General features: G+C 36.4%; 1 protein-coding gene across 1 annotated transcript in view; it reads left to right on the top strand.

Annotated features, from left to right (window-relative positions):
• SENP7 (SUMO specific peptidase 7) overlaps nt 1-13,891 on the top strand; it is an 80,933-nt gene that overhangs the window by 42,260 nt on the left and 24,782 nt on the right. The window contains exon 4 of the mRNA XM_039222273.1: nt 152-249. Coding sequence (XP_039078204.1) covers nt 152-249 — 98 coding nt within the window. The remainder of the gene's footprint in view (nt 1-151; nt 250-13,891) is intronic.

Genomic DNA, 13,891 nt, shown 5'->3' with positions numbered 1-13,891 from the left:
GTGGTGTAGGTTGCACTTGTTTTCCTCTGTGAATTTACTATGAATTTGGCTGTTTATCTTGAATTTCTAAATAAAAACAAATTTAAGTGCTTCTTAATTATCATATTGTTATACTCAGTATTAATTTGTATTTCTACCCCCCTCCCCACAGTGGCAAAGAAGCCTAAGAAATAAGGTCCTCTCTCTAGACCATAAAAGTAGAAAAAGTGTTCGTGGGCATCCTGTCACCTCTAAGTCATCACCAGAAAGGTAAGATACATGTGTGTAGGACATAGGGTGGGCTTACATTGTGTATAAATAGTGTGACTGAACATGGTGATTCATTTAGCTTCTTTGGATCTCAGATACATAATTTTGAAAAACAAAGACTAAATTCAGTGGCCTGTAAGCTTCTTTCAAGTGTGAACTCTCTGTGATTCTAAGTCAGCCCTCTCTTTGTGTATTTGGAACATCTTGATTAACTTTAGCTGATAAAATGAAAGTTACATATAGACTTGATTATAATGCTTGATTCATCATTTGTGGTCTGCAGTGAAAAAGATGCTGAAATTAGCGCTTAGTGTTAATAAATTACTGTTACACTAGAATTAAATATCTGGGAGATTCAAATATGTAAAATTATCAGAAGGAATTTAGAGCATTTCAGGATTGGACATCTGTAAATGATTAAAAAGTTTTTATTATACAAAAGAGTATTGAATTTTCTTTTTTGGAATAGTGAATGAGTAAAAAAATGAGACTAGCAAAGTAAAAGTTATATATATGGGAGATCACACAAATTAGAAGACTAATTGAAGTTCTTAAATTTATGTCAGAGCACATTGTAAGGTACGTAGTCTTATTCTCCCTTTTCAAGTAAATTGTCTTTAGGAAATGAAAAACATATTGGTATTCCATATCCTTACCAATACTTCATTCTCTTCCTTCCTTCCTTTTTTCCTCCCTCCCTCCCTGCCTTCCTTCCTTCCATCCATCCTGCCTTCCTTCTTTCCTTCCTTCATTCTGTAGATGTCCATGTGGGTATAAATCTGTGTCTCATTGTGGTTTTGATATGCATTTCCCAGTGAAGTTTGTCTTTTTATGTGTTTGTTGGTGACTTTTATATCTTCTTTGGAGAAATGTCTACTTAGATTTTTGCCATTTTAAAATTGTGTTATGTTTCTATTGAGTTGTAAGACTTTATGTATTCTGTATACAATTCTTTATCAGATACATGATTTGCAAATATGTAATCCTGTTCAGCTTTTCACTGTTTTGATGTTGTCTTTTGAATCACAGAGATTTTTTTCATTTTGATGAAGTCCCATTTATCTACTTTTCTTTTGTGAGAGTGATTTTTGTTGTCATATCTAGACTATTGACTAGTCTCAGGTTAGAATGACTTATTCTTGAGTTTTCTTCTAGAAACTTTTAAGGTTCTAGCTATTAGATTTAGGTTTTTATTCATTCAAAATTAATTTTTGGATATGATATGAAAAAGGCATCCAAATTTATATTTTTGTTTTGTGAATATGCAACTGTCTTAGCACCATTGGTTAAAGAGGTACCAGTGTTTTGGTGTACCTTTATTGGAAATCAATTGCCTTTAAATATAAGAGTTTATTTCTGGATTTGAAATTTTATTCCATTGATCTATATGTCTGTCCTTATGCCAGTACCGGTTTGCATTAAGTTTTGAAATTGGCAAACGACAGTTTTCCAACTTTATTATATTTTTCAAGATTGTTTCAGTTGTTCTAGATTCATTGCATTTCCATTTGAATTTTGAATCAGTTAAAGTTTTGTTAATTTTAACAAAAAAGCCCGTAAGGATTTTGATAGAGGACGTGTTAAATCTGTAGACTAATTTGGGGGGAGTTTGGCCATCTTTTTTTCTTTAATTTAAAAAAAAAATTAAAATTTTTAAAAAATTCATTTCTGAGAGAAAGAGAGAGACAGCGTGAGCAGGGAAGGGTCAGAGAGAGAGGGAGACACAGAATCTGAAACAGGCTCCAGGCTCTGAGCTAGCTGTCAGCACAGAGCTGGATGTGGGGCTTGAACCCACAAACCGTGAGATCATGACCTGAGCCGAAGTCGGACGCTTAACCCACTGAGCTACCCAGGCGCCCCTGGCCATCTTAATATTAATTCTTCTGATTTATGAACATGAGATATTTTTCCATTTGGATCCATTTAAATTTCTTTCTGCAACTTTTGGTAATTTATTTTCTTCTTTTTGATGCTGTTAGTGGAATTGTTTTCTTAATTTTATTTTCAGACTGTTCATTGTTAGTGTACAGGAATTCACTAGATTTATGTATATGAACATTATATGCTTGTTTAAGGCTTCCTAGATCTAGAAGTTTTTCATAGATTGCTTAGAGTTTTATACATAAAGACAGTTTTACTTTTTTATTTCCAACCGGATGCCTTTAATTTTTTTTCTTTGCTTAATTGTCCTGTGTAGAATATCTAGAGTGATGTAGAATAGAAGTGGTGAGAATGAGCATTTTTGCTTTGTCCCCACTCTCAGAGGGAAAGCATTTGGTAATTTTTTTTTTTTTTTTACAAATAGTTTATTGTCAAATTAGTTTCCACATAACACTCAGTGCTCATCCCCAAAGTTCCCTCCTCCATGCCCATCCCCCCTGCCCCCCACATCCATCAGTCCTCAGTTTTTGTCAGCATTCAAGAGNCATGCCCATCCCCCCTGCCCCCCACATCCATCAGTCCTCAGTTTTTGTCAGCATTCAAGAGTCTCTCATGGTTTGCCTCTCTCCCTTTCCCCCACCATTTCCGCCCTTCTTCTCCCCCTTGTTCCTCTGTCAAGTTCCTCCTAATCCTCCTATACGTGCAAACATATGATATTTGTAGCATTTGGTAATTTTAACAGTAAGTATCATGTTAGCTAGGTTTTCATAGATGCTTTGCTATGGTTTGAATGTTTGTCTCCTCTCAAAATGTTTATGTTGCAATCCTAATGCCCAGTGTGATGGCGTTTGGAGGTGGGGCCCTTCGGAGGTTAAGTCATGAGGGTGGAGCACTCATAAATTGGATTTCTGCCTATATAAAAGAGACCTCACAGAGCTTCCTAGTTTCTTCCACCTCTTGAGGATCCAGTGAGAGCTTAGCAGTATGTAGTCCAGAAGGGGGCCTTCACCAGGGCCTGACCATGCTGTCTGGCACCCTGATCTTAGACTTCCCAGCCTCCAGAACATGAGAAATGAATGTCTGTTGTTGATAAGCCACCCACTTTATGGTATTTTGTTATAGTAACCCAAATAGACTAAAGTATGCTCTTTTTCATCAGTAGGAAATTCCTTTCTATTCCTTATTTGTTGAAGGCTTTTTATCATGAATGTGTGTCAGGTTTTGTCAAATACCCTTTCTGCATTTATATCATGTAATGGGTGTCCTTTAATTAATATGTTACGTAAACTGATTTTTAGATCTTAGGTCAAATTTGCATTGAGATAAATCACACATGATCCTGATTTATGATCCCATTTATATGTTGCCAGATTCAGTTTGCTAGGATTTTGTTGAGGATATTTTCACTTGTATTAAGAAGATAAATTCGTCAGAGGCAGTGGCTCAGTTGGTTAAGTGTCTGACTCTTGATTTTGGCTCAGGTCATGATCTCACTATTTGTGAGATTGAGCGCTGCTGTGCTAGGTTCTGTGCTGACAGCGAGGAGCCTACTCGGGATTCTCTCTCTCCCTCTCTCTTTCTGTCCTTCCCCCCACTCACATTCTCTTACTTTCAAAATAAATAAACTTAAAAAGCAAGAGAAATTCATCTGCTGTTTTCTTACTTTGTCTTGTGTGGGGTTTGGAATCAGACTAATACTGGCCGTGTAGAATGAGTTGGAAAGTGTTCTTTCTTCCTTTGTTTTCTGGAAGAAATTTTGGAGAATTGATATGAATTTTCTTTCAATTTATTTTTGTTAAGATTTTACTTTTAAGTAATTTCTACACCTAACTTGAGGTTTGAATTGATGATGATTAAGAGTTGCTCGCTCTACCAACTGAGCCAGCCAGGCACCCAGCTTTTCTTTTTTTGTGTGTTTGTTTATTTTTGAGAGAGAGAGAGAGAGAGAGAGAGAGAGAGAGAGAACACAATCGGAGGAGGGGCAGAGAGAGCGGGAGACACAGAATCTGAAGCAGGTTCCAGGCCCTGCACTGTCAGCACAGAGCTCGACTTGGGCCCGAACCCATGAGCCATGAGATCATGACCTGAGCAGAAGTCAGATGCCCCTCCAACTGAGCCACCCATGACTCCTTGCTTTTTCTAAATCTTAAGGTATATGGTGAGGTTATTAATTTGAGATCTGTCTTCTTTTCTAACATAGCCATTTTACAATTTTAAATTTCATCTGAGCACTGCATTAGCTGCATCTCATAAATTTTGGTGTGTTGTGGTGTTTTATTCATTAATCTCAAAAGTGTTTTCTAAATTCTGGTATGATTTTTTTTTACTCATTTGTGGAGAAAGTGTATATTATTTAATTTCCACATTTTTGAAAACTTCCAAGATTTTATTGAGGTATAATTGACATAACATTATATTAGTTCAGGTGTACAGTGTAGTGATTCATTACTTGTATATATTGAGGAATGATCACCATAGTAAGTCTAGTTAACATCTGTCACCATGCATAGTTATACAGTGTTTTCCTTGTGAGGAGAACCTGTAAGATTTACTTTCTTAGCCATTTTCAAATATAGGATACAGTTTTACTAAGTACAGTCACCATGTTGTGTATTATATTTCCATGACTTACCTGCTAATTTTTAATTGAATTCCATTGTGGTTTGAGAACATTCTATATAATTTCCTTTAAAAAATTTTTTTAAGTTTATTTTGAGAGAGAGCGAGAGAGAGAGAGTGAGAGAGTGAGCGCACACGTGGGGAAGGGGCAGAAAGGAGAGACAGAACCCCAAGCAAACTCTGGACCATCAGTGCAGAGCCTGGTGCGGGGCTCAAACTCACAGACAGCAAGATGATGACCTGAAGCAAGATCAAGAGTCAGTGCTTAACTGACTATGCCATTCAGGCATCCCTGTATGACTCCCTTTCTATAAATTTACTGAGTTTTTGGTCTTGCATGTGGTCTTGCTTGCAGAATGTCTTGTGTATTTGGGAAGAATGTGTGTTCTGTTCCTATTTGGTGGAGTCTTAGATTGAATTGGATGGTACTGTTATTCAAGCTCCTGTTATCCTTGTCGATTTTCAGTCTAGTATTTCTGTCTGTTATCAAGACTGGTATTTTGAAGTACCTAAATATTATTGTTGAAATGTTAAATTCTCCCTTAGGTTTTATCAGTTTTTGCTTAATGTATTTTGTGGTCCTGTTGTTAAGTATATGTATACTTGTAATTGGTATATCTTTCTGATGAATTAGCCCTTTTATCAATGAAATGTCCCTCATTGTCTCTATTTTCGTGTGTTTTAAAGTCTGTTGGGTCTGATATTGATATGATTACTCCATTTGTCTTAAGGTTGCTGTTTGCATGGTATATCTTTTTCCATCCTTTTACTTTGAACCTATTTATTTCTTTGAATCCAAATTCTCTCTTGTTGAGAGCCTTTAGTTGGATCTTGCTCTAGTCTTTTTGGGCTGCCATAATAAAATACCATAGACTGGATGGCTTATAAACAACAAATAATTATATTTTATAATTCTAGTGGCTGGACAGCCCATTATCATGGTACCAGAAGGTTCAGTTTCTATGAGAGCTTCTTGGTTCCTACAGATGGCCATCTTTTCATTGTGTCCTCAAAGGGTGGAAGGGGCTTCTCTTAAGCCTTCTTTATAAGCACACTAATACCATTTATGAGGGTTCCACTGTGATGATCTATTCACTTCCCAAAGGTCCCCCTCCTAATACCATCATTTTGGTGGTTTAGGATTTCAACATATGAATTAAAAGAAATTTTTCAAAGTGTTTTATTTATTTCTGAGAGAGAGAGAGACAGCATGAGCAGGGGAGGGTCAGAGAGAGAGGGAGATACAGAATCTGAAACAGGCTCCAGGCTCTGAGCTGGCAGTCAGCACAGAGTCCTACATGGGGCTCGAACCCACAAACTGTGAGATCATGACCTGAGCTGAAGTCGGATGCTTAACTGACTGAGCCACCCAGGTGCCCCTATTCTCCAAAATTTCTAATGAGAAATCCTACTATGTCTTTGAACATTCTTGTATGTGACAAATCACTTTTCTTTTGCTGCTTTCAAGTGTGTCTTTCAAAGATTTGATTATAATGTATTTCAGAGTGATAATAAAACAATAGACACTAAAAGTAAATTAAAAATAAAAACAATAACAAAACTTTTATTTATTTGTAAATAAAACATTCATTGAATTATTTTAATTTGAATATGCTCTTTGACTTTTTTGTGTGTCCCTGACTAATACAGTGCCAGGCACCGATATTCTCAGCCATTCCATGGTATAGATATTGTTTATTCAAGGGAAAGTCAGATAACTTCTAAGACTTAGTTGCTGATCTGTGAAATTAGGAGAACAGTCATTAAGGCATCCTTCAAAATTTGCTGATTCTTTCTTCTGCCTGCTCATATCAGCTTTTGAATCCCTCTAGTAAATATTTCATTTTAATTACTGTACGTTCAGCTCCAGAATTTTCTTTTACTTTCCAGTGTTCGATCTCTTGTTGGTATTTCTATTGTTAATAAATCACTTTCTTGACTTTTCTCAGATCTTCTTACATTCTTTGATCATCTTTAAGACATTTGTTTTAAAATACTTTGTCTAGTAGATCTGACATCAGGTCTTTTAGTGACAATTTGATTGATACTTATTTTTCCTTTGCGTGATACTTTCCTGTTTCTTTGTTGCATTATGATTTTTTGTTGAAAATCGGACACTTGAATCTAAAAGTGTGATAACTTTGGAAATCAGATTCTGTCTCTTTCCCAGAGTTTGCTGTTTTTATTTTTTATTTTGTTTATTTATTTTTTGTTGTTGGAGGCTGTCTCTTTGTCAAAGTTCATTATGACATTAAGGTCTTTCCAGGTTTTATTTGAGCCTGTGCCTTTCCCTATGTATATGTGGTAACTTTCTAATTTCATCTTTTTACGCATTCACTTTTGAATGTTTTAGTCTTTAATGTCTGGCTCCCAGATGGGGGAAAAGGGAATAATGAAGAGATGAAAAAGGGGCATTAGCTTTTTAAATTCCCTGGAAGTTACTTCTCCTAGAAAGGGTGAGGTTTGCAGTGTTGGGGTCAGGTACGACCCCCATGATTGGTGGCCTCTTTTTCTGCACCTCTGACATAAGAAGTGGTAATCAGTGATCAGAGCACAAATCCCTATTATTTAAAGGATAAGATTCTTTTTTCTACTCTGGTTCCTACAATGCTGTGAGTGTAAGATGTTCCTGTAACATATGGTCAGCTGTTGCTAAGTGTCTGGGGATTTGGGATGGGTTGCTTTTACTGCACTAAGCACTGAAATTGACCAAATTGACCAAAAACCAATGACATTTTATTGCCCAAGCCTTTCCTCAAAGTTGTAAGCCTTTAGAAATATCCAGATTTCCAAAAACAATTGTATCAGACAGATTTTGCTAGTGCAGTTCTGTGGGTTGGGAGAGAGATTCTTGGTGGGTCCTACTCCACCATCTTCCCAGAATCTTTTTTGTATTGCTTTATAAGAAAGAAGTATTATCTTGAATATTTGTTGAAATGTATGGTGTGCTTACATTCAATTTCAACAATTTGTGTTTATTTCTTTGTTCTCTTTTCCAAACTTCATCTTTTTCCTACCATCAATAAAAAGTTAGAAGTAAACTTTGCCAGCCAGGGAAAAACTATCTATATTAAAAGGGAGGAGTCAGAAAAATACGACACAAGACTTAATGCAGTTTAGAGACAAAATAAGAAGACAATAACTGTGAAGAAGAACAGGAGTAAAGGAAGAGAGAAAGGTTAGAGCATTTTTCCCCCTATGTGTTGTCTTATCTTTCCTAAACACTGATATTTCTTTAAAAAACTCTTAGTTTTTCCTTTGCCTGTTATGTAAGTAAAGTGGGATGGGAAATTTAAGACATAACCAAGTAGCCAAATATCTTCTCCCATTCAGTAGATTGCCTTTTTTGTTTTGTTGATGGTTTTTTTTTTTTTAATTTTGGTGTAGTCTCAATAATTTATTTTTGCTTTTGTTTTCGTTGCCTGAGGAGACATACCCATAAGTATGCTGCTAAGACTGATATCCAGAAGATTACTGCCTATGTTTTCTTGCAAGAGTTTTAGGGTTTCAGGTTTCAACTGAGTGTGGTGCTATTCAGTTCTGACATTCTACCAGGAGTTAGTATCAGATCCCACAAAGGGCTCATTCCTATTAAGAGAGCACTCACATCATAGGCTAGCTGAAAGTCTCAGGTTGTTACTGGTGTTTCTGACTAGCTGGCTATCAATTGAGCATTTCCATGACCCCCTCTTCAGCTTTGCTAATTTGTTAGAATGGCTCACAGAACTTAAGACAACACTTTACTTATATTTATAGGTTTATTATAAAGGATACAACCCAAGAACAGCCTAATAGAAGAGATCTACAGGGCAGGGTATCGGTTAGAGGTGGGGAGCTTTCATGACCTCTGTGGGTGTGTCACCCTGCCTGCACCTTGATGCGTTTACCAGAGGAAAAGACCAAATGTATATTTCCCATTCTTTAATGTTGTATTTTATATTTGAGAGAGACAGAGAGAGGGGAAGACAGAGAGAGAGAGAGAGACAGAGACACATAGAAAGAGAGAGACAGCATGAGCAGGGGAGGAGCAGAGACAGAGACAGAATCCAAAGCAGGGTCCAGGCTCTGAGCTGTCAGCACAGAGCCTGACACAGGGCTCAAACCCATGAACAGTGAGATCATGACCTGAGCTGAAGTCAGACGCTCAACTGATTGAGCCGCACAGACGCCCCAACATCTTCCTTTCTTATGTCATCTCTTAATTTATTATGGTGTTTTTTATTTATATCTATATGTTGTTCTAAGTAAAATAAAAAATTTAAATTATTGGAATTAATGTTATTGTTCACCTTTATACTGTTCAATTCTCTTTAAATGAAGATATGAGCATAATGGCACAATTACTGAAATTGTACAATTTATATTTCACAGTTTATATATATATACATATTTTGTTCTTACCAGAGCAGTGGAAATACTGCATAAAACGTAGCTTTTATTTTATTTTCATTTCTTTTTAAAAGTGTTTATTTATTGATTTTTTAATTTACATCCAAGTTAGCATATAGTGCAATAATGATTTCAGTAGTAAATTCCAGTGATTCATCCCCTATATATAATACCCTTTGCTCATCTCAACAAGTGTATTCCTTAATTCCCTTTACCCATTTAGCCTATTCCCTCACCAACAACCCCTCCAGCAACCCTCAGTTTGTTCTCTGTATTTAAGAGTCTCTTATGTTTTGCTCCCCTCCCTGTTTTCATGTATTGTTTTGCTTCCCTTCCCTAATGTTCATTTGTTTTTTTAAATTCTACATATGAGTGAAGTCATATATTTGTCTTTCTCTGGTTCCATCCATGTTGTTGCAAATGGCAAGACTTCATTCTTTTAGATTGCCGAGTAATACTCCATTGTGTGTGTATGTGTGTGTGTGTGTGTATACATGTGTGTATACATGTGTATATAAACTTATATACACATATAAATTTATATACATACACCACATCTTCTTTATCCATTCATCTGTCAATGGACATTTGGGCTCTTTCCATACTTTGACTATTGTTGATAGCACTGCTATAAAAATCGGGGGGGCATGTGTCCCTTCAAAACAGCACACCTGTATCCCTTGGATAAATACCTAGTAGTGCAGTTGCTGGGTTGTTGGGTAGTTCTATTTCTAACTTTTTGAGGAACCTCCATACTGTTTTTCAGAATGGCTGCACCAGTTTGCATTCCCACCAGCAAGGCAAAAGAGATTCTATTTCTCTGTACCCTCGCCAACATCTCTTGTTGCCTGAGTTGTTAATTTTAGCCATTCTGACTGGGATGAGATGGTATCTCATTGTGGTTTTAATTTGTATTTTCCTGATGATGAATGATGTTGAATATTTTTTCATGTAAGCCATATGGATGTCTTCTTTGGAAAAGTGTCTATTCATATCTTTTGCGCATTTCTCCACTGGATTATTTGTTTTTTGGGGGTGTTAAGTTTACTAAGTTTATAGATTTTGGATACTAACCCTTTATCTCATATGTTATTTGTGAATATCTTCTCACATTCTGTTGGTTGCCTTTTAGCTTTGCTGATTGTTCCCTTTGCTATGCAGAAGCCTTTTATCTTGATGAGGTCCCAACAGTTCATTTTTGTTTTTGTTTCCCTTGCCTCTGGAGACATGTCTAGAAAGAAGTTGCTGTGGCAGAAGTCAAAGAGGTTGTTGCCTGCTTTCTTCTCTAAGATTTTGATGCCTTCCTGTCTAGCATTTATATCTTTCATCCATTTTGAGTTTATTTTTGTGTATGGTGTAAGAAAGTGGTCCATGTTCACTTTTATGCATGTTACTGTCCAGTTTTCCCAACACCGTGTTTTTATTCCATTGGATATTCTTTCCTGCTTTGTCAAATAATAGTTGGCAATACATTTGTGGGTCCATTTCTGGGTTCTGTTCTGTTCCATTGATCTATATGTCTGTTTTTGTGTCAGTACCATACTGTCTTGATGATTACAGCCTTGTAATAATATATCTTGAAGTCCTGAATAGTGATGTCTCCCGCTTTGGTTTTCTTTTTCAGGATTGCTTTGGCCATTCAGGGTCTTTTCTGGTTCCGTATAAATTTTAGGATTATTTGTTCTAGCTCTGTGAAAAATGCCGATGTTATTTTCATATGGATTGCATTGAATATGTAGATTGCTTTGGGTAATCCTGAAGTTCGGAATTGTGATGCCTCTAGCTTTGGTTTTCTTTTTCAACCTTACTTAGGTTATTTGGGGTCTTTTCTTGTTTCATACAAATTTTAGGATTGTTTGTTCTAGTTCTCTGAAGAACGCTGGTGTTATTTTGATAGGGGTTGCATTGGATGTGTAGATTGCTTTGGATAGTATTGACATTTTAACAATATTTGTTCTTCCATTCCATGAGGATGGTATGTTTTTCCATTTCTTTGTCTCATCTTCAGTTTCTTTCATAAGCTTTCTATAGTTTTTGGTATATAGAGTTTTTCACCTCTTTGGTTAAGTTTATTCCTAAATATTTTATGGTTTTTGGTGCAATTGTAAATGGGATCAATTCTTTGATTTGTCTTTCTGTTGCTTCATTATTGGTGTAAGAGATGCAACTGATTTCTGCGCACTGATTTTATATACTGCAACTTTGCTGATTTCATAGATCAGTTCTAGCAGTTTTTTGGTGGAATCTTTTGGGTTTTCCATATAGAGTGTCATGTCATTTGTGAAGAGTGAGTCTGACTTCCTCTTTGCCAATTTGGATGCCTTTTTCCCCCCTTTGTGTTGTCTTATTGCTGAGGCTAGGACTTCCAATACTATGTTGTGTAATAGTGGTGAGAGTGGACTTCTCTGTCGTGTTTCTGACCTTAGGGGGAAAGCTCTCAGATTTTCCTTATTGTGGATGATGTTAGTGGTGGGTCTTTCATATATGGCTTTTATGATCTAGAGGTATCATTCTATTCGTACCTTTTTGAGGATTTTTATGAAGAAGGGATGCTGTATTTTGTCAAATGGTTTCTCTGCATCTATTGAGAGGATCATGTGGTTATTGTCCTTTCTTTTATTGATGTGATGTATCACATTGATTGTTTTGCAGATATTGAACCAGCCCTGCATCCCAGGTAACCAAATCCCACTTGGTTGTGGTGAATCATTCTTTTAATGTATTGTTGGATTTGCTTGGCTAATATCTTTTTGAGGATTTTTGCATCCATGTTCATCAGGAAAATTGGTCTGTAGTTCTTCTTTTTAGTGAGGTCTTTGTCTGGTTTTGGAATCAAGGTAATTTTGGCTTCATAGAATGAGTTTGGAAGTTTTCCTTCCATTTCTGTTTTTTGGAACAGCTTCAAAAGTCTAGGTGTTAACTCTTCTTTAACTTTTTTAATGTTTATTTATTCTTGAGAGAGAGAGAGAGAGACAGAGACAGAGAGAGTGAGCATGAGCAAGGAAGGGTTAGAGAGAGAGGGAGACAGAATCTGAAGCAGGATCCAGGCTCTGTATTAAGCACAGAGCCCGATTAAGGACTCAAACCCACGAGCCACAAGATCATGACCTGAGCTGAAGTTGGACGCTTAACCAACTGAGCCACCGAGGTGCCCCGGTGTTAACTCTTCTTTAAGTGTTTGGTAGAATTCCTGCAAAAGGCTTCTGGCCCTGGACTCTTGTGGTTTGAGAGATTTTTGATTACTAATTCGATTTCTTTACTGGTTATGGTTCAATTTTTCTATTTCTTGTTTCAGTTTTGGTAGTTCATATGTTTCTAGAAATTTGTCCATTCCAGTTTGCCCAATTTATTGGCATATAATTGCTTATAATATTCTATTATTATTGTTTGAATTTCTGCAGTGTTGGTTGTGATCTCTCCTCTTTGATTCTTGATTTTATTTATTTGAGTCCTTTTTCTTTTTGATCAAACTAGCTAGGGTTTTATCAATTTTGTTAATTCTTTCAAAAATCTAGCTCCTGGTTTCATTGATCTGTTCTCCTGTTCTTTTGATTTCTATAGCATTGATTTTTTTCCTTTAATCTTTATTATTTCCCATCTTCTGCTGGTCAGGGTTTTATTTGCTGTTCTTTTTTCAGCTCTTTAAGGTATGAGGTGAGGTTGTGTATCTGAGACCTTTTCTCTCTCTTTAGGAAGGCCTGGATTACTCTATACTTCCCTTATGACCACCTCTGCTATGACCCAGAGGTTTTGGGCCATGATACTATAATTTTCATTGGCCTGCATGTACTTTTTAATTTCCTCTTTAACTTCTTGGTTAGCTGGTTCATTCTTTAATAGCATATTCTTTAGTCTCCAAGTATTTGTTTTCTTTCCAAATTTATTCCTGTGGTTGATTTCGAGTTTTGTAGCATTGTGGTCCAAAAATATGCATGGTATGATCTCTATCTTTTTGTACTTGTTGAGGGCTGATTGTGTCCCAGTATGTGATCTATTCTGGAGAACGTTCCATGTGCATTGGAGAAGAATGTATATTCCACTGCTTTAGTATAAAATGTTCTGAATATATCTGTTAAATGTATCAGTTCATTGTGTCAATTAAAGCCATTGCTTCCTTGTTGATTTTCTGTTAAACTGATCTGTCCATTGCTGTAAGTGGGGTGTTGAAGTCTCCTACTATTATGGTATTATTATCAATTAATTTCTGTAGGTGTGTGATTAATTGATTTGTATGTTTGGGTGCCTTCACGTTGGGGGCATAAATATTTATAATTGTTAGGTCTTCTTGGTGGGTCGACCCCTTAATTATGATATAATGCTCTTCTTCATCTCTTGTTACAGTCTTTATTTTAAAATCTAGATTGTCTGAGGCATCTGGGTGGCTCAGTCGGTTAAGGTTCCGACTTCAGCTCAGGTCATGATCTCACCATCTGTGAGTTCAAGTCTCACGTCAGGCCCAGTTCTGAGAGTTTAGAGCCTGGAGCCTGCTTAAGATTCTTTCTCTGCCCCTCCCATACTCATGCTCTGTCTCTCAAAAATGAATATATGTTTACAAAAATTGAAAAAATCTAGATTGTGTGTCATAAGCATGGTTACTCTGGCTCTCCTTTGGCGACCATTAGCATGATATATGGTCCTCTATCTCCTTACTTTCAATCTGAAGGTGTCTTTGGGTCTAAATGATCATCTAAAATGATCTCCTGTAAATAGTATATAGATGGATCTTGTTTTCTTATTTATTCTGTTACCCTAT

The sequence above is a fragment of the Hyaena hyaena genome, unplaced genomic scaffold (genome assembly GCF_003009895.1).
Source record: "Hyaena hyaena isolate Hyena2069 unplaced genomic scaffold, ASM300989v1 scaffold_1095, whole genome shotgun sequence".
NCBI lineage: Eukaryota > Metazoa > Chordata > Mammalia > Carnivora > Hyaenidae > Hyaena > Hyaena hyaena.
The sequence above is the reverse complement of the archived record's forward strand: the minus strand, read 5'-3'. Positions and strand labels throughout refer to the sequence as shown.